Here is a 21219-nt window from a genome sequence, read left to right as displayed (position 1 = left end):
GCCACACCAGATCCGCTAAATCCAACGCCGGATCCTTAACCCACTGAGAGGCCAGGTATGGAACCCACATTCTTATAATAGTCAGGTTCTTAAAGCTGAGCCACGATGGGAACTCCTAGAAGATTTTAAATTATATACATGACTTGCATTATATTTCTGTGGATAGCATTGCTTTAATGAATAAAAGCCTTTGGAGTTCCCCTTGTGGCTCAGTGGGATACCAGTCAGATTCGTTTCTGCTGCTCCAGGATGGGAACTCCCCAAAATTTTTTACAAAATAAAATGAATAAATAAATAAATAAATAAAAGCAGCCTTTGCCTCTTTGTTAATCCCTTTCACCTTGTAGTGATTAAACCACCTAAAATCCTTGATCTATGGTAATTTTAAAATTTCCTCTTCTATTTTAGTGGTCATTATAATTGTATAATGTCGTTCTATTAATTGGCAGTGTAAACTGGATTTTCTTTCCCCCCATTAGTTGCTCTCCCCAGAAGATTTAGTGAATGCCTGCAAGATGCTGGAAGCACTGAAATTACCTCTCAGGTAAAAGAACCTCTGCACAAAGTCTGCTAACTGTAGCCATGATTCTGTCCTGAGGAGAGAGGAAAGCCCTGCCAGGCCTGCCAGCCTGCGTGGGAGAATGCCAGCATGTCGCCCCTCTTGAAATTCTATTACACATGGGTAGAATTCCCCTGGCATTGCCGCCCCCTGTGTCGGCGGCCTCCATCCTCGGCGGGGCAGTGAGGGGAGGGCGTGGGCTCCTCCCATGAGGCCACTTGGCCAGGCCACCTGCCCTTAGGCTTTGTCTTAGTCTCTGGAGACATGGCAGTACCAGTGTTCAGCTGTGAATTATAACCTCTTTATCCTCAGGTTAAAAAAAAAAAAGTAGCCAAGCATATTTTATTTAGCTCGTGGATGGTAGTTCAGGACTTCACTAACTGTTAATTCACGAGCTTGTTGGCTCTGCCCTAGCTACCCATGGTCATTGTAGTTTCAGTGTTGTTTCATGTTACTAGTGCCCTCATCGCTGGGCATCAAGGAGAATAAAGAATATCAGTGCCTCCTCAGGGGCCCGAGATCCCAGATAGTCATGGCTTTGTTCTCCCATCTGTGATTTTTAGGCTCCGGGTCTTTGACAGCGGCGTCATGGTCATTGAACTTCAGTCCCACAAGGAGGAGGAAATGGTGGCCTCAGCCTTGGAGACGGTACGGGAGCCCCGGCTTCCTCCGGTCCTTGGATCCGGCCACATGAAGACCTGGATGCTTAGCAACTCGAGAAACAGGATTTCCTTTTGCATTTAGCTTTACTAAAAAGCGACATGCACAGACCCAACTGTAAACGGTTTATCATTAACAATGAATAACTATTAATCACAATTATACTTTGAAAGCCCTTTGAAATGTGCCGACTCTCAAAACATCTTGTAAGGAAGGGAGTCCGGTGCACTGATATTTTTTGTTTGCTTTCTGTTTGAAATGCAAGTCTTGAGAACAAGTTTTTAACTTTGTAAATCAGAATGTTGCTGGTGATTCAGCCTTTTCTGTCCGTAAATACCCACCTAAGCTTCATTATAAAACTTCACACAGTGTTTTGTGAAATAATTGCTTCAAAATCATGGAAATCAGCTGTAGCCCAGATGGATTTTACGGGTCAAACTGCTGATCAAACTCATAAGGATCCTTGAAGTATTACCACCTCCTAGCCTCTGCGATGAGTGTGTATAATTTGAATAAATCACATGTATACTTCTTATTTTAAACTAGATGAAAGCCCCAAGGCTACAGATATTTCTACCACATAGTTAAAGCTAATCCCATGGGAATTCACAGCAGGTTAAGGATCTGACTGCAGTGGCTCGGGTCACTGTGGAGGTGCAGGTTCAGTTCCCGGCCCTGGCCTTGCTGCAGCTGCGGCTCAGATTCAATCTCTGGCCTAGGAACTTCCATAAGCTGCAGGTGTAGCCGTAAAAATAAATAAAATAAGATTAAAAAATAAAGTAAAACCAATCCTGTGTATAAGGGTCCTGGAGCATGTACTTTGCACTCAATTAGAATTTGTTATATGCTCCTTTTTGGACTATAGAATGGTTCTTTTTAGGAGTTAGTACAGTGCCTTTATTACATTATATAGGGATTCAAGATGTTTTAGCCTCTACTGTATTTGTTCTGGGTCCTTAAACATTAGGGAAGAAGATTTAGTTCTACTCTTTGGATTTTCATAGAAAATTCAGGAAATCATTTCCCGAGTATACTGGTAGATATTTTCCCCAGGTTAGTACCTGGCCTACAGGATCACATTTTTTTCCCTGCTGTGTTTCCGTTAGGTTTCAGAAAAGGGATCCCTGACATCAGAAGAGTTTGCCAAGCTCGTGGGCATGTCTGTCCTCCTGGCTAAAGAGAGGTAAGCGAGGCCTTTGTTCTTCACTCCAGCTGGCGTTTGTGTTTCTGAATGGGCGGGTGACGGTGGTTTTTCCCTTGCTTCCTAGGTTGCTTCTTGCCGAGAAGATGGGCCACCTTTGTCGAGACGATTCAGTGGAAGGCTTGCGGTTTTACCCAAATTTGTTTATGACACAGAGCTAAGAGTTCTGTGTTGGAAATCCTTGTCATCCGTATACTTGCATTATGTGGAGGTTGTATGACCTTGCGCTAAGGGTAAACCCTGATAAACTGAGAGTTACTGGAAGTTCACAGTATACGATAAAGCCCTTTGAATCTCTCCCTAAATATTATGATCCAGGAAGCTTCTTTAGGATAAATATAGGAAAATACAGGAAAATGAATGCCACTATGAATTCAAAATCTCACTACAGTTGTATAGAAACCCTCAGAATTGAACTTGAAAAAAAAAAGAATTCAACTTGAAATACGGTGGATTTTAACTTGATCTTCAAGTCCAACCATTTTTTAAAGAAGAGTATTTATTTCATTCATGGGGGTTGCATGTTTGGGCAGGTTGGATCATTATTTTGGTGTTGCTAAAATTCACTGAATTATAAATGAAGTTTTTCTCTGCATTTAATGCGCCCATTTGCGGGGGCGGGGGGTGGTGTCATGAAGCAATTTACACCTACAGCGTAGTTTAAGAACCTGAAACATTGGAGCAAAATACCCAACTGTAGGATGTCATATGAGGCTCCTCCAAGGGCTTTTAGAAGCAGCCATAGGCAGGCCTTCAACAACCAAATAAAGCACCTTTAAAAAGGAGAGAATTGTATTTGACTTACATACACATAACCTGACTAGTTTCTTTCTTTTTTTTTTAAAGCAATGATTTCATGGTTGGCATTTAAAGAATGCAACCATGTCATTTGATTTAAAAACTGCTGTGGCTTTTGAAAGTGAATTAAAGAGCTGTACAGACATGCCCAGAGATATGGTTGCAGATTTGGGAAGTGGACTGGTCCGGATTTCCCGAGGATTGCAGGGGGGAGAGGCCGGGAGAACCTTCAAGCAGCTTTACCAGAACCTTGGTGCTCTTACACCTCAAAGCCCAGGACAGGAAAGTAGACTGCGGTCTTCCTTTCCTTCCTTCAGAAGGCGCTTCAAGGCTGAACTTTTAAAAATCTTTCTCTCATATTCCAGCAATATTTCTTTCCTTGACCCCACACAGTAGCGGCTGTGTGGAGGAGCTCACTGGAGAGTGGTACTGAGAGAGCAACCCGGCTCATCTGGAGCTGGGATGGCGGAGTTTTGCGGACCTCCTGACTCTGTTCCTGCCACGCAGCGACCAGCACGCTGGCATCACCTCCAACTCAGGGACCCCACAGCGGTGGGAGGAGAGCCCCTTTCTCAGACTGAATTGGCACTGGGAGGTAGTCATGGGTTTCGGCCAAGCCTCTAGAAGCGATGGCATCTGTCCCGAGAGCCATTCAGACCCGGAGGACAGGAGACCGGGGCGCAGACTCTGGGACCCCTGAGGCGTCCTCATTAAGAGGCGGAGGGCCACCTCCGGGCCACCGCAAATGCCCTTTGGGGAAGCTCCAGGGACCCTCAGCTGCAGACCCGGGGAACCCATCCAAGTGCGGCCAGAGGCGGTCCCTCATCCCTGCCCCATCCCGCTTCACCTCCTCCAGCGTCATGGGCGTGGTGTGGCCGAGGCGTCCTGCCTCTGCCTTCATTTTCCAAACCTGTCACCGGTTCCCCGGCGTGACAGATCCCCTCATTCCCCCATCGCACAGCCTCAGGTTTGTTCTGGGGGTGATTCAGGGTCTGGCTGCCCGTGTCTTTCGGGCCATTGTGTGTGGTTGGTTGTGTATCACTCTCTGGGGGATGCGCTCTCTCTCACACTGCTCTGGCACACTTGGATGTGTGCATGTGTACACACACAGACACACACCCCTCATCTGACTAAGGTTTTTAAAAATTATAAAAATAATCTGTTTCACCAGTTGGACTGCGTTGCAGCTGAAATTGTTTTGAGCTACTGGGTCTAGCTCTAGTGGTTTGGATCTATGATAGCAAACTCTCATAATTCAGCATATTTATTTACACTGGTGTGACAACACATTAACAAAAACAGAGCCGTCTGAACTGTGTGAAGTGAACTAAAGTGGAAGAAAAGCGATGTGGGTAAATTTTGCAAATGTCACATTACTTAAAAAAGGAGTATGACTGATTTTATTGTTTTAAACTGGGCATTCTTCACTGTTTCCAGACCTCTGTATGTATAACTTTATCCATTTTGTTTTGTTTTTGCCAAATTAGGTGTCATTTTGGTCTTTTGTTGGTAGAGGTTATATTTAAATACAACCAATCAGGCCCTGAGTGCAAAAAAAGGTTTTGTCTTGGTGCTTATTGCCGTTACAATTATTATTTTTGCTTTTCTAACGTTGCTCGTAGGAGCATAAATCTGTTTGTAGCTTTATGGAAATGGAATATTTTCAGTCACATACTGTCAGATTTTTTACATTGCACAAGTGAAGAATGTTTTCAGGGTTAAATGACTGGTATTAATGTATATAAAGGTATTGCAAAATTTAAAAAATGATTTTTCTTAACTTGGTGTTCTTTTTAAATGCTCTTTTAAAAATATATGGAAATGATAAAACTTTTAGTCAGAAGCAGCCAGTATGTTAAGATTTTTTCTTTTAGATTTTATAATTGAGTTGATGAGAAATATTTATCACCTCAAACTCTTACTATTTTAGTTGTTTTTTAAGAATGGGAAATGGCTCACAAACTGTTTTCTTGTTTTGGGGCTTTTGTTTTTTAAATTCATGATGTGAATTCCACCGTGGACTGACCGTGTGTATTTATGTGAATGTTCTATCTCTTGTTCCCCATGCCCAGACTAAACCCATCCGATGTGGATTTATCTTGTCATCATTCTCATGCTCAAATATTTAAAATGTTCTCCTTTGCCCAACAACCCCAGAGTTTCCATTTGGTACAGTAGAGTGTTACATCTTCCAAGGCAGTTAGGTTTTAAAGGCTGTGACTAAGGCTGGAATCGAGCATGCTCAAAACGATCCTTGAAAATCTCTTAAATTGCCAATAAAGTTCTCTATGTGATCTTACGATTAGAATGCCTGCAGAGTGATACATGGGTGTGAATATTTTATGAATACAGTAAATGAAATATATAAAGAAACTACATATCAACAGTGGATTTTTTTTAGCACCAATAATTAACTATTTAAATGTGTGTCTTTTTTTTTTTTGGCTGATAGGTATGGTTGAATTTATGTAAATTTATTGCTAATCCCATCCCTTGTGATAGATCTTAAGTGTAAACTCCACAAGGGTAGAGATTTTTATCTGCTTTGTTCGTGGATGTGTCCGATTAGCCTAGAACGAGGCCTGGCACAGAGTAAGCATTAAATAAATGTCTACCGAATGGATGAATTCCAATGTGTATGCCTATTTATTGATTTATCGATTCATTTATTTTTGGCTGTGCCCTCAGGATGTGGAAGTTCCCAGGCCAGGGACAGCAGTGACAACGCCAAGTCCTTAACCACTAGGCTACAAGGGACCTCCTACATATGCCTATTTATAATTTGGCTTCACTTCACCCTGCTTTACCTCCCATTCAATTCAGGAATGTTTTTTGAATACCTACTGATTTTGTGTGAGGAACTGTGGGCCGCTCGGGGTTGTGAATAAGATCCAGCCCCTGCCTTTAAGAGTGTGGCCTCATCGGGAAGCAGACCTGTGAGCAACGGTAATAGAAGATGGGCTGAAGCATGTGCCGCGGGAAGGGCCCCAGGTCCCGTGCCTGGAGGACAGAGGAAGGAGCCTTGAGGTCTGACGGAGGAGGGTCGGGGAAGGCCTCACGGGAGAGGAAGAGCTGGTCCACTAACAAGGCTCACACAAGGACCAAGAGACGGTTCATAGGTGGAAGGCACTGGGCCAGGGAACAACAGGAGGTCTGCCCCTTCCTGCTTCCAGGCCGCGTTGTCCCTGTCTGCACTCCCCTTTGTTATTTCTTCCCATTCACCCACCCCCACCTCCAATAACCAAAACCATACTTTCTTCAGTCCCAACTGCTCTAGAAAAATCTGTTTCCAGTACCCAACGCTGATATTTCTAATCTCCATTAAGAGTTGTTATTGTCTCTCCCATATACGTAATGATCTTTTGTCTTGGTCTCTAATTGTTACCTTGATGCCTTAAGAAAATGGAGACATTGGGTTTAAGTTCAAGGACTGTCACATAACACTTCTTTTGAATTCCCACTGGCCTAGGTCAGTGATTGGACGTGGTCTGTTCGAAGTCAAGTATTAACTCAATTGAGTGGTTTTTGAATTATAATGTGTCACGAGTTGACTCTGAAACCTCAATCTTCCCCAAAGGCTCCTGACGAAGACCTGTCAGGACTCAGCCTGTTTGAGATACACTGTCTTATTCAAATTCCATACCAGGAGCCCTTATCCATGATGTGGGACGCCCTCCAGAAACGTCAGGTTAACAGGCATGTAAGATCTTGGTATCACACTGTGAAAACTGGGTCATTCGTGTTCTTCCTTGTGTCCTGATAATCTTGAGTCTGTTAAAGCTTGTCTCTCAGAGACTATTAGCGGGGAGAAGAAAGTCTCTCCATCTGTACAGAGGCTTTATTGAGACAGTAAATACACTCGACACAGTTTGCACAAGGTCCTTAGACCCGTTGCTGACTTAGACCTCCAGCTCTCTGCTCAGCCAGCTTGTTAGAGTTCACCTCAGCCAAGGCCATACCAGTTGTTCTTTTGAAAGCTTTGTTTTTTCTTCAATCTGTGTTGCCTTCTTTTAGAAACTATCTTAATTGTCCAATAAACAGTAATATAGTTTGGCAAGTATTCTAATTAAGGCAAAAATGACCAAGCACACGGATCCAGCCACTTACACCTGGATTTAGGCAGCATGGGTTTCTAGACGGAGTGTGTCTGCAAGATCACTACTGGACAAGTTGTTTTCTACATGTTTCACTCAATCACCACAGAACCTCAATATAACACTTATTTATTACAAGCCTTGTATCGTGGAGGATAGGTGGGCTTAAGCATTCCCAAGGTTAGAGAGGCAGGGCTGGAATGAATTACAGCTTTAACTCCAGAGCCCACTCTTCACTGAGCTTGCACTTTCAAAACCAAAAATGGCTGGGCCTAGGGCATGTAGTTTTAAAAGGAGTTCTCAACTTGAGTTGACGGAATAGATGTTGGACTAGACAATTCGGACAGCGAAACTCTGCCCACTAAAAGTTGTCATTTGCCATCTGCCTCTACAAGGAATAAGTCACCAGTCACTTCAGTCACTGACCTGCAACACGCCTGAAAGGAGTTCAGGGTGAAGATCAGGCCTGAGGCCCTCTCTGCTCTGGGAAAAACCCGCAGAACGGACCTTCAGATAGATATTTTCGGGTGAAGATTTTCTTTTTTCTTTTTCCACACTTCCACACCTGTGGCATGTGGAAATTCCTGGGCCAGGAATCAAATCCAAGCCGCAGCTGCGACCTACACCACAGCTGCTGCAACTCTGGATCCTTCCCTACTGCACTGAAGTGGGAACTCCAGATTTTCTGAGCCCAATTTTTTTGGCATCTTAGATCTAGAAAAGCACGGCAATCATTAACAGAGACATCTATCTGCTCCTTGTGACTAGCAGCAACCTTCTCTTGATAGCAGCAAGCCTCTGCCAAAATGTGTGTTTGGATGCACGTATCCCCCTGCACCAAAATTACGTATATACAGACCTACTCCTACCCTCCCCCCCACCTCTTCAGAGAAGTTCCTGGGCTATAGTTCTCATTTTGCTCCAGAGAAAACCCCACAGCTCTCACATTGTACATTTTTTTTTTAGCTAACACGTTAAAGCCTGTTTTGAAACTGGATGGATTTAATCAGTACTCCTAGCATTAATTATTTGATAAGACAGATGCTTTGCTGGTTTGGTACCTCTGATAACCTGATAGCTCTGATAATCAAATAATTGTGTTACCTTTTAAAAGACTGAGTGACAGATTTGAGGATGTGCAAATGGCGTATTGAGTTTTTTTTTTTTTTAATGCGGTAAATTTTACAGTGAAATGCAGTCTTTGAGTTGCATGTTTTGACAAATGCCTAATACAGCCACGTAATTCACACCCCAACCAATCGAAGGTATCTGTCATCCCCCAAAGTTTTCTGGTGCCTCTTTCCAATCACCAGCTCCCCGGGGGCCACGTCGGGGCACCGATTTCTGTTAGCACGCATTAGTATGTTAATGGTAAGCTGCATTGCACTTTACAGCCTATTCAAAAACAAGCCCGGCTGTTAAGGTGGAACTCTATCCTCTGGAATTCTTTTAAAAGCACAAATTTAACACTTCCGGATTAGAGTTTTTACAATGCTATTTTTAATTGAATAACCACTTCTGGCTCCTGAGAAAGAAGAAAGCAAGATATACACCTTACCTGAACTGTTCTCTTTTGAATCTCTTCAATGGCGTTTGGGAAACCAAATTTTGGGGGCAACCAAGTTGGCAGCCCACCAGTTACGCCACCTCAGTGACTGACTTGGGGGTCCCCCAGAAGCCTGTGACAAGGGGGCGGAGGAGAGAGAAGTGATTGGATAGGAAATGTGGGGAGCTCGCCCTTAAATCCGGCTCCCGCCGGCCGGCCCTGGATGTGTGTGCTTGGGGGCCCGCACTCCCTCCCCGCAGGCCCTGGCCGGCCGCGCGTTTCCTGCCTGGTTTCCTGATCAGCAGCGGGCCAGCCGGGCGCGGGCAGGAAAGGATGCGCTGCCCAGACCGGGCGGGGCGGCTCTCGCGGGCTCGCCAAGGCCCCCGCCCGCCGGGTGCCGCCCTTCCCGCGCCGTCGGGGGCGGACCCGGGCGGGGCTGCGGGAGCCGAGCTCGGCGGCGGGGGTGCAGTCCCGGAACGCGGGATGCTGGGCGCGCAGCCTCGCCGTCCGCCTCGCCACTCGCCCGCCGGCCCGCGCCGCTGCGCTCGCCCGTTTCAGAGGTAAGAGAAGCCTTCCAGAGGCGACCCGCGGGCTCCCTGCCGCTGGGTCCCCGGCGGCCCCGGGACCCTGCCGCCTCGTCCTCCCCGCCACCGAAAAGCACAGGTGGACGGTGGCACGTCCCTCGCCCTTGGTGATCAGCTCCCAGGACGCGCGTTGAAAAGTGTCTCCGCATCTCGGAATCCGGGACTTCACCTTGAACCCGGAGCTTCCGGGGCGCAGGTGTGGCCGAGGGACTGAGTAGACGGGTGTTGAGTCGCATAGTTGGGAACCTTGAAGAACAGCGTCTGGGATACTCAGCGTTTCAGAACAGGTTTGCTTCTTTCCATAAAGAAATCCTTTCTGGGATACAAACACTGTGAGATGTATGCATTTCGAAAGGGGTCCTCATTTTAAGAGAACTTGGGGCGGAGGACACCGGCCGCGCTGGATTGCCGAGCATGAACTTGACGTACTGGCCTTGGCAAAGCTGAGGAGACGCGGGGAGAGCGCAGCTGAGTAGTTGTGGGGAAGCTGCATCCAGCCCATGGGACCAGGCGCAGCCGACTTGGCCGAATGTTTGTGTAAAGCCAACCTCTTTACACCAATTTGGAATTAGGAATAGCGTCCTCAGAAACGTTATTAGAGCGTGAGCGTGTTTCTCAGAAGGGAAAAGATCACTTTGCTCCTTTTTGTTTTTCCTTTTATTCTTTCATGAAGCATTGGCCCCACGGACTTTAGCGTGTTTCTATGTATTTATTTATTTATGCAGTTCTGAAGACACTATAGGGGATACAGATTTCAGCAAAAATAGCTGAGTTTGGCGTGATGCTATTAACTATTGAGAATATTCACAGCTTCTCCCTACTCTCTGATACATTTAGAATTGTCTTTAAACGTTTATGTATGTGAATGCTATATAGATATTTTGGAAAATGTGTATAAAATATACCTAAGTTCTTACTTTCTCAAAACGGTTCTTAAGCCAAACATGGTAAGTAGCCAGTCCTGGTATTGGAAGCAAAATGTTGGAAGGAAATAAGCAAGCAAGGTTAAAAAAAAAAAAATTTAAAGAAGCATGCTATCTTCTTCTTTTTTAATGTAGTGCTTTTTTACTCAGCATTCCATTGTAGCCTGGTGGGGTCTGTTAACACCTTCAAAGTATTGGTTGAGCTAGTTAAAAAAAAAAAAAATCACTTATTTTCAAAAGCTTGAGAACATTAAAAAAAAAAGTCCGTGCTATGGAAACCATACTATGATTTATAAAATAAGCCATCCTATTTCCATGCAGCTATAACTATAGATTATCACGCTATTCTGTCCTGTTGGTCATTTTCATAAGAAGGAAGATGCGTTACACTCACAAAATCAGTTGTGATTAAGAACTTTGAAAAATGGTTGTCATGGGAAAGTACGCAATTTGAGAGAAACCTGTTCAACTTTTGGCGGCAAGAGATTGCTTGCTTCTTTGGTTACTAAGTATCAGTGACTTGAAGGAAGCATTTTAATTGCCCTCAGCGCCCACGCTTGCCTGGGAGATGCGATGATGCTCACCTGCTGTCTTTGGCCACGTTTCCCAGTTCATGTTCAAGGAGAGGATTGGGTGCAATCTGTGTCTCATTCCAGCCAAACTGAATTTCCTTTTTTCGTTGGGGAGGGTGGGAGCGCTAATCATCTGCATGATTACACTTCATAGCTCTGCTTCTCTTCGAGGAAGTACAGAATTTCCTTTGTTCAGCCAACTCCAACAGAGAGAAAGCTAATACAGACACACCACTTTCCTTCCCATTGGATTTTTGAATATTTAATCAGTCCTCTTAATTCCCTTTGTTTCTGTCTTATTCTGAAGGGAACTGGCATATGTATATTTGAAATATAATATACTTACTAAAAATAGATTAACCATGGATAATGGGGAAATGTAAACATTAAGTATCTATGTGTCTATGTAACCAATATATATATTTGGTTACGTTTAGTTCTCCAGTTTCCTAGACTCCAGTACGACAAAAATTATCTCTTAAATGCCCTGCATCTTTTGCTATTGTCTAATAGTCTGTTTATATCAAAGTATCTTCCTGTAAATCGTTCTGAACCACAGGCCATCAAGGCCTTTCCTGCCCTCGTAGGTGGTCTGGAAAGACTGCTGCATGAAGTCATCCATCTCCTGATGCACGCCGGCAGCAGCAGTAGCAAGTTTTGGAAGGCTGACAGAAGATGCTAACTGTTGTTTATCTGTTTTCTCTGTAGAATGTCCTAACCAAGGGAAGTCAGGCCTCCATGGAATTCATGTTTAATTGCAATACTTTGGGTACCTTTTTTTTTTTTTGGTAAAACGTTTGATAGTGTTGATATAGTCCCTAGGCATTAAGAAATGAAGCAGTCCAGATAACATGACAGTTGTGCAAAAAAGACAGTGTTAATAAACCCACTTGTGGAAGCAAGGCAGGTCTACACAGCATGATGAAAAAATGAAAGGTTGGCAACATTTTAGTAAATTGATCAACATGAAATGCCAAGCATGTAAATACGTGAGGATGGCATATCCAGATTGGCTATGAGCATTGATGAAATTAAACAAACAACCAACTCTGCACTTAAGGATTTGCTATGAAGATAAAAGACTTAGTGCTTTGCAGAGATAATCTTCCTGTTGGACAGACCTGAATGTTCTCAGCAGTTGAGCTAGAATGGAACAAAAGGGACATGAACAATTACAGATCACTTCCCTGGGGGAGCATTAATGGCCTTGCTATTTTCTTCTCAGTATTAACTAGTCACTTGGACCTCTTAGAATGGTTTTGCCATTTCAGGATTACTATTTAAGAAATCACATTGAACAGAGGCAACATTTTTTTGAAGTTCTAATTTCAGGTGTTTTTGGAAAAAAATCCACAATTTGGATGTGAGAAAGGACATGAGGAGACCAAAGACCTGGGATTTTGCTGATCAGAATGAAACAAACGTTGAAAGACTTTTCCAATCTACTGTTGGTGGTGCTCTGTGACTACGGTGAGTGTTGCGAATGTACTTAATGCTGTGGGTACCAGTGAAGAAACATAGCTGCGAGGTTTATAAATGCCTGGAGGTTCATGACCCTCAAGAGAAGGAGGCAGGGCAGGGCTATGGTGCAGTGCCTTTTAAACTGTGACTGTTGCAATACTGGGTTCTCTTAAGGTTCTGCATTATTATCATTATTTTTTTGTCTTTTGTCTATTTAGGGCTGCACCCACAGCCTATGGAGATTCCCAGGCTAGGGGGCGAATCGGAGCTACAGCTGTCAACCTACACCACAGCCACAGCCACGCTGGATCCGAGCCACGTCTGCAACCTACACCACAGCTCACAGCAACGCCAGATCCTTAACCCACTGAGCCAGGCCAGGGATTGAACCTACAACCTCATGGTTCCTAATTGGTTTCATTTCTGCTGCAGGAACTCTTGGTTCTGTGTTATTAATTCAAATTTCATTTAAAATATGTTTTTAAGTCTTAAAAAAAAAACCCTCAATTTCATTTTACAAATTGGAGAAAAGCATGTTGCCCTGAGTTCTCTTTGCCTGATTTCCTAGTGTTTTAATATTATGCATTTAAACCTCACACACAAGCAATGTTTTCTGTATTGGGGGTCTACATGAAATTTCACTTGACAAGAGTTTTGCTGCTGGAATAGCTTTAGAATAAATCTGAATTTCAGTCCTTACCAGTTGTGTACCTTAGGCTAGTTTCTAAATCTCTTTCAATAATACTGACTTCACAAGGTTGTTAAGATAAACTCGTCTGAGCACAGAGTAGGTACTTAATGTTAGTTTTTTTCATTCACTTTGACTCAACTAAAATTTTATTTCTCAGAGAGCTTTATGCAACTATTGAACCAATAGATTCTACCATATGATACAGTACGCACTGGTTTTCTTTTGATGATTTAAGTATTTCATAGACATGTAAGCATTTGATAGTAAAAGGGGGGACGTTGTTTTCAAATTGATGAAGAAATGACCATCCAAGAGACCGAGAATCCTGGTATCAGTTAAATGGACCAGAGTGTGTACTGTTCATTTTATCCGGTGAATCTCCTTCCTCCGTCTTTTATTTTTTTAAGAAGGTTATTTAAGCAAGAAGACATTTGATTGGCAGAAAACCAATCTGGGATTTATTTCTTTTAAAGTCTTTTATCCCTACCTAAAAACAGATTGCTCTCCATATAACAGCCTTATTCAAAAAATTATAAAAAGGTACTTTGTTTCATAATCATAAAGACATCACATTTTTCCACTTAAGCAGCCTGCAAGGATGCTTGTTATTGCGGAGAGCAAAACATTTTACTGGAATAAAAACAAGTTGATTGAGCATAAAATAGAGCATAGCAATTGAGTGCAAAGGCTACTACTGGAAAAGGCAGTATTTTCACAGATCTGGGTTTTTTCCCTCCTCCATTTGGTATTGATCAAAATATACCATTGCCAGTTAGTTGTTTGTTTGTTTGTTTAAACAACATACCTATGTATTGAAACACCAGTTCCTTGAAATGCAGTAAAGGAATGGGGAGAGAGGAAATGAAAGATTAGAGAAAACAATACTGTAGCAGTCAGGATGTGGTAAACTAAATTGTAGTTTTCTAAATGAGAAAGTGTTGTTGCCTGTAAAAAAAAAAAAAAAAAAAGGAAAAAAAAGCAAGTCTCGTCTTTAGTACACACCTTCTATCTTGGAACCCATCAGTGTCTTTTTTTTTTTTATTACTCAATGAATTTTATTACATTTATAGTTGTACAACAGTCATCCCCACCCAATTTTATAGCATTTCCATCCCAAACCCTCAGTGTATCCCCCACCCCCCAACCTCTCTTATTTAGAAACCGTAATTTCAAAGTCTGTGAATCAGTATCTGTTCTGAAAAGAAGTTCATTGTGCCCTTTTTTAAGATTCCACATGTAAATGATAGCATATGATGTTGTTGTCTCATTGTCTGACTGACTTCACTTAGCATGATAGTTTCTGGGTCCATCCATGTTGCTAAGAATGCCAGTATTTCGTTCTTTTTAATGGCTGAATAATATTCCATTGTATATATGTACCACATCTTCCTGATCCACTCCTCTGTTGATGGACATTTAGGTTGTTTCCATGTCTTGGCTATTGTATATGATGCTGTAATGAACATTGGAGTACATGAGTCTTTTCGAGTCATGGTTTTCTCTGGATAGATGCCCAGGAATGGGATTGCTGGATCAAATGGTAGTTCTATTTTCAGTTTTCTGAGGAATCTCCATACTGTTTTCCACAGTGGTTGCAGCAATTTACATTCCCACCAACAGTGTACTAGTGTTCCTTTTTCTCCACACCCTCTCCAGCACTTAGTGTTTGTAGACTTTTTGATGATGGCCCTTCTGGCCGGTGTAAGGTGGTACCTCAGAGTGGTTTTGATTTGCGTTTCTCTATTGGAATCCATCAATTGTATCTTTGGCCTCCATTTTCAAGGTGGCATGGGTGTCTCTTTCATTGACTGGCCGCACGTCAAATCAGAATCAGATCTGCCTCATTGACTATAGGTTTTCATTAGTTAACCAAGTGCTGTGTGCCTCTCAGTCTTAAAATGCATCAAGAACCATCCTGCCCCATCAGATGCAAATGAATTTGAGCTTTGTTCTCAGTCCTGACTCCCTCCTTGGGCTCAGGTGGGCGCTGGAGGTTCTTCAGCCACCTGGTAAAAGTACCTCGTCAGCCCCGAACCAGCGCACAGCCTGCACCAGAAGCAACAACGTTCCTCAACTTTGAGTCCTCTCCATCCAAAAGGGAGTGTCCTTCCATTTCTGTATTGACTAAATGAAAAGGAAAAAGAACTTTATCCTTTTATGGTTTTCAAGGAGGTGGTGACTAAACATTCAGGTCTGTCCAAGTTTTATATATTTTATTTCACCTCATCTTAAATAAGAAATGGTTGAAGGGGCGTTCCCAGTGTGGCTCAGTAGAAACAAACCTGACTGGTATCCATGAGGACGTGGGTTCGATCCCTGGCCTTGCTCAGTGAGTTAAGGATCTGGCATTGCGTGACATGTGGTGTAGGTCATAGGCATGGCTTGGATCCTGCATGGCTGTGGCTGCGGCTGTGGCTGTCAACTGCAGCTCAGATCTGACCCCTAGCCTGGGAAATTTCATATGCCACAGGCAGGCCCCTAAAAAGCAAAAAAGAAAAAAAAAAGAGAGAGAGAAATGGGTGAAGTGCTGAGCTAATTGAAACAAACCTTTATGTGCCAAAATTTTTTCTAATAATCATTGTCTGACCCACACAACACAGTGAGATCTTTTTGGATATAGATGATATGTATACATTATTATTATTATTACATTAATAGAAGGTTATATTGTCATGTATATATAAGAAGACTCATACATTCCTACTTATACATATTGTTTTTCAAACCAAAGGGCACTGCAGTTCCTTAAATCTAGAATGTTTCTTACCCTAGCCACAGGCCAGTCGATTGTTGCGTTGCCAAATTCTGTCTCCTTTGATATGTATTTGGATAGAGTTCAAAACAGAAACAAGGGTTCTTGTGTGTGTGTGTGTGCTGTTTCCACTTCACTTCAGCTTCTCTGATGGGTCTCTTTTTTTAAAAAAGATAGTGATTGCTCCTAACTGAGCGACACTTGTGGGAGAGACAGGATCATCGTCTATCTGCCCAGGCCAGGAGCAGTGGTTGTAGTGTCCTTGAAATTGCCAGGGACACTTAGCTTGTCCGTAGATGTTCACTCCATCCCCTAGAAAACCCATGCAGAAGAGAGTGTCCATGTTTCTTACTCATCCAAAAATTTCTGCCCGTACGAAAGGCACTGTTTCCTCTCCTGGTGAAAATGCTCACGCAGTTGGCTCGAATGTCAGAAAACAGTAACTTATAAGTTCACTTGATCTTGAACAGCATGGGCTTAAGAGCGCTGACCTTTTGCACAGATAGTCGGCCTGTGTGTCTGCTGTGCCTCCACGCCTGCGGTTTGCACCTGCACATGCATCCAACCGCAGATGGTCTAGGATTGTCATATTGGCTACAAATCCAGGCAGTTCAAACCATGTTCTTCAAGGGTCAGCTATATTTTTAGGGTGTTCCAAGTTAAGAAATCTAGAGCATTGCATATTGTATCATTTTAAAAAATCTTACTGGGGTATAATTGATTTACAATACTGTATTAGTTTTAGGTGTACAGCCAAGTGAATCAGTTATACACACACACACACACACACACACACACACATATCATTTTTTCCCATATAGGTTATGCAGAACCTGTGCAGTGAGTCCTTGCTGGTTATCTGTTTTTTATGTAGTAGTGTGCATTTGTTAATCCCATGCTCCCAATTTATCCCTCCCTCCAACAGTTTCCCCTTCAGTAACCGTAAGTTTGATTTTGAAATCTGTGAGTTTGTTTCTGTTTTACAAATAAGTTCTTTTGCATCATTTTTATTAGATTCCACATATAAGTGATATCATGATATTGGTCTTTCTCTGTCTGACTTACTTCACTCAGTATGATCTCCGGGTCCATCCATGCTGCTGCAGGTGGCGTTATTTCGTTCTGTCTCATTTAAATCCAGCTTTCTCTCTCTTCGTATAAACCCATTTCCCCCAGATTCCTAAACATTAGAAAAGGACTGAAGTGAGAAAAGTGAAGTCTTTTTTATCAGGAGAATTGTCAGTTGTACTCTCGCTTTATAAGTTTTCATCACTGATGTATCACATGGTTAATGATTGTGAATTCAGTGTAGTTATCACAACTTCATTAGTTAAAAGATGACCATGAAGGCTGAAGATAAAGGAACAGAGGCATTTTAGAATGGAAGCTGCTCAGGGCTCGCTGCCAGGCTTAGCCCTCAGCATCATTTCCTATCATCTTGGCTCGGTTCAAACCTCTCTGGTGTCTAAAACGCTGTTTTTGCTGATGTCACCAATAGTGCTGCTCAGATACACCTTTTTAAAGCCCACCCTGACCGTTTCCTTTCAGTTCTTGGAGAAGCTGAGTATCTCCTGTTGGGGGAGCCGGGCCATGTAGCGCTAAGCAACAGCACCGTGACTGTGGATTTCCAGTATTTCGACGGAACCAACGGGACGCTGAGGAATGTCTCTGTCCTGCTGTTGGAGGCCAACACCAATCAGACTCTTACCACCAAATACCTCCTGACCAACCAGTCCCAGGGGACGCTCGAGTTTGAGTGCTTCTACTTCAGGGAGGCTGGCGACTACTGGTTCACGATGTCTCCAGAAGCGACAAACAGCAGCGCTCCGGCCCCTCGCTGGGAGAGGAGCGCCTTTCTGAAGGTGGAATGGCCCGACTTCCACGTCCACCTCAACAGGACCTCCAGGGCTGCAGAAGGCACCTTTCAGGTGGGCCTGTTCACCAGTCAGCCACTGTGCCCGTTCCCTGTGGACAAGCCCGACATCGTGGTGGATGTCATCTTCACCAACAGCCTTCCCGAGGCCAGCACGAGCCAGGGCCAGCCCCTGGAGATACGAGCCAGCAAGAGGGCAGAGCTCTCGCAAGGCCAGTGGCTGGAGTTTGGCTGCGCGCCTGTGGGGCCGGAAGCCTATGTCACCGTGGTGCTGAAGCTGCTTGGCCGAGACTCGGTCATTAGCTCCACAGGCCCCATTGACCTGGCCCAGAAATTTGGATACAAACTGGTGATGGCGCCAGAACTCACGTGTGAGTCCAGGGTGGAGGTCATGGTGCTGCCCCCGCCCTGCATCTTCGTCCAGGGGGTCGTCGCCGTCTACAAGGAAGCCCCCAGACGCCCTGGGGAAGGGACCCCTCGCCTGGCTGAAAACAGCCTGAGCCTGGGAGAGAGGAGAACAGTATTCAACTGCACTTTGTTTGACGTGGGGAGGCACAAATACTGCTTTGACTTTGGCGTTTCAAGCAGAAGCCCGTTTTCTGCAAAGGAGAAGGAGTGCATGCTAATTCAGAGAACTATAGGTTGGTATGGAGATTTTAAAACATTTTTAAACATCAGATTGGTGCCTTCTTGCAATCAGAATTATTGTTTCGCATTTAGATAACTTGACTTTCTCTTTGAACTGTACTATCATTTCTATAGTTCACGCCTCATAATGGTCCAAATGGCATTAGCATCCTTATCTGAAAAATGAAAAAGTACTAGTGAGTGTGTCCAGTTCACGGCTAACTAACTTCTCCAGGTCTCAGTTTCCCCATCACTAACGTGGGGATAATAAGAATATCTGCCTCAGAGAGTTGTGAGAATCGAATGAGGTCAGTGGGTCGCATTCTTAGCATAGTGCCTGGCATGCAGGAAGCACTGATAAACATAAGCTGTTTTTACATTGTATTTTAAAAATTATATCGTTACAGCATGTGGCACGTCCTTGGCAGGTATGATCAGAATTAAAAACTGCATTCCCAATTGTATTTAGTAGCTTCCCACTTCCTCTGGCAAGTTCTCAAGCACGTCTCTTTCCTCTCACGTCCTTCTTTAGAAGAATGAAGCCTTAACTTGAGTGAGCGTTCAAAGCAAGATTTCTAAATACTTCTTCACATTCTGAATTCTTTGCATAATTCCCTCCCTAATCACAAAGAAGTAGGGTTATTACAATTCCATCCATGCTGCAGGGTCCTCTTTGCATTTCTTTTCCTTTGCCCCAGTTCAAGCCCGGACTTGGCAGGAGGTTAATCTGGCAGAGGTTGTCCAGTTCACTTCCACAGGTTCTCAATGATACCCACACGAAGCCCTGTGCTTCCTGACGGCCCAAGCCTCTGAGCATCTGTGGTGCCTCAAGTGCTTCTTGCTCCAAATTCACCCACTTCTTCTCCAAGTCCCTTTCCTTGGACTCTCTCCTCGCCCACTGGCCGCTTCCCTGCTGGCACTTGCCTCTCTCTCCAGCCCGGATTCCATGCCCATCCCTTTAATCCCTCTCCTCCCAATATTTTAAACTCCTCTGCCCTGTTCTTCCCTGGCACCCGCCAGGCCAGCCCAGCTCTGCGTCGGTCCAGCCATCTGCCAGCTGCCCACTGCCCTCCTCAGGCCTCGCCCCTGCCCTGGCTAACCCTTCTCAGAGCTGACTGGGCGCCTGCCATGCTCAGCAGCTGGAAGCCATCAGGTGCGGGCTCCCTCACCCTCCCACCCAAATATCCACCAGCCTGCGGGCGCCCGGCCTGTCCTCTCCCTCCCTCCTTTGCTGTCCCCTCCCTCCTGTGCTGTCCCCAGGGAAATAGGGTCATTCCCCCAGTGCAAGGTCAGCACCCCCCTCCACTGGATCCCAGCCCCTCTGCTCTCTCAGGAAGCTTCTGTTAACCATCATTCCCCCCTCTTCTTCATCCCAAACTGTCCCTTCTTTTCTGGCTCATTCCCATCAGCTTTAAAACACACTGAATTCTCTCATCTAAAAACAAAAACGATCCCCCCTCACCCCCTGGTTCTCCCCCAGAACACACCCTCTTTCTCCCGTCTTCCTTCTGTTGCCCTGGTTCTTAGAAAAGTCGCCTATACTCGGGGTCTGGTTTCCTCACCCACGTGCACTTTTCAGCCCAGACCCACCCCCTCCCGGAACATGTTGTTACCAAAGCAGCCAGGGAATGCCAGCCAGGTCCCCACATCCGGGGACGCTTTCCAGTCTATGTCTTCATTGACCTTGATTCTGTTGACATCGCACTCACCTGCGTACCTCCTGCCTCCCTGGCCAACCCTTCCGGGTCTCCTTTGCTGGCTGCTGCCACCGCCCAGGCTCATCCCTTTAACCTTGGATTTCAGCATCTTGCCCGGGAACCTCTGCCATTTCTCATCCCTCCCACACTCACCGGGTGACTGCTGTCCTGACGCTGATGACTGCAGGCTGCCACCTCTCCCCTGCATCCCAGCGTGAATTGCTGTCACCGCTCCGATGTCTCCCAGGCACCTCAAATGCAGCAGACCTCACCCCTTAAACCTGCCCCTCCATCCGGATGCCACCCATCTCGTTGTTCAAACCAAAAACCAGGAGCTTCCTCTTCTTCACCTCCTGTGAATAATAGGTCTTGTGGGTTTTGTCCCTTAAAAAAAATCTCTGACTGGAGTTCCTGTTGTGGCTCAGTAGTTAACGAACCTGACTAGGAACTGAGGTTGTGGGTTCAATCCCTGGCCTCGCTCAGTGGGTCAAGGATCCAGCGTTGCCGTGAGCGGTGGTGTAGGTTGCAGACACTGCTCGGATCCCACATTGCTGTGGCTCTGGCCTAGGCTGGTGGCTACAGCTCCGATTCGACCCCTAGCCTGGGCATCTCCACATGCCTTAGGCATGGCCCTCGAAAAAAACCAAACGACCAAAAGAAAAAAAAAAATCTCTGACCATGTGAGTCTCTCCATGCCTCCCCAGTTCCCTGAACACCAGCTAGTTTAAGCCTCCATCATCTCCCACCCAGGCTCTTGCAACAGCTTCCTAAGTGGTTGCCCCCCACCATCCGCTTCATTCTCTCACTGCAGCCAGGGGGGAACTGTTTAAAATTCAGGTCAGCTGAGGCTTATTCCTGTGCTTAAAACTTGTCACTCACCTCCCTTGACACCTCACTCACATGAGGATGAGCATCCACGTGGCTCTGCATGGCTGGGCTGCCCCACCACAGTCACCATCAAGGGACTGGAGACAGGGCACCTGTCTTCCCACCTTCCCTCGGTTAATGTTAAACTGTCCCCTACGTCTCCTCCTGGGTCACTCTTCCTCCACCCCAGGCTTAGGCGGACTCCCTGGCTGTGAGCCGACCAGCATCCTTTGTTCCTCCCTGCTGTCATTGCTTGTTCAGTGTCTTTCTCCCCGTGTCTCCTCCTCTCCCCCACCTGCCATATTGGAGAAGCT

General features: G+C 44.9%; 2 protein-coding genes across 7 annotated transcripts in view; both read left to right on the top strand.

Annotated features, from left to right (window-relative positions):
• The window catches only part of VPS36 (vacuolar protein sorting 36 homolog), a 33899-nt gene extending 28054 nt beyond the window's left edge, over nucleotides 1–5845 (top strand). The window contains exons 11-14 of the mRNA XM_047755908.1: nucleotides 480–544; nucleotides 1123–1207; nucleotides 2326–2402; nucleotides 2488–5845. Of these exons, the coding sequence (XP_047611864.1) occupies nucleotides 480–544; nucleotides 1123–1207; nucleotides 2326–2402; nucleotides 2488–2581 (321 nt within the window). The 3' untranslated portion in view covers nucleotides 2582–5845. The remainder of the gene's footprint in view (nucleotides 1–479; nucleotides 545–1122; nucleotides 1208–2325; nucleotides 2403–2487) is intronic.
• Nucleotides 5846–9165: 3320 nt separating this feature from the next.
• The window catches only part of THSD1 (thrombospondin type 1 domain containing 1), a 29271-nt gene continuing 17217 nt past the window's right edge, over nucleotides 9166–21219 (top strand). For 2 of the 6 annotated variants that reach the window (XM_047756216.1, XM_047756211.1), the window contains exons 1-2: nucleotides 11314–12407; nucleotides 17390–18355. In XM_047756216.1, the coding sequence (XP_047612172.1) occupies nucleotides 12350–12407; nucleotides 17390–18355 (1024 nt within the window). In that variant the 5' untranslated portion in view covers nucleotides 11314–12349. Of the gene's footprint in view, nucleotides 9730–11313; nucleotides 12408–17389; nucleotides 18356–21219 lie in introns of those variants that run through there. The other 4 variants (XM_047756215.1, XM_047756212.1, XM_047756214.1 and 1 more) reach the window with 4 other exon arrangements.

This window comes from Phacochoerus africanus, chromosome 13, assembly GCF_016906955.1.
Source record: "Phacochoerus africanus isolate WHEZ1 chromosome 13, ROS_Pafr_v1, whole genome shotgun sequence".
Taxonomy (NCBI): domain Eukaryota; kingdom Metazoa; phylum Chordata; class Mammalia; order Artiodactyla; family Suidae; genus Phacochoerus; species Phacochoerus africanus.
This window is presented reverse-complemented; position numbering and strand designations above follow the sequence as displayed.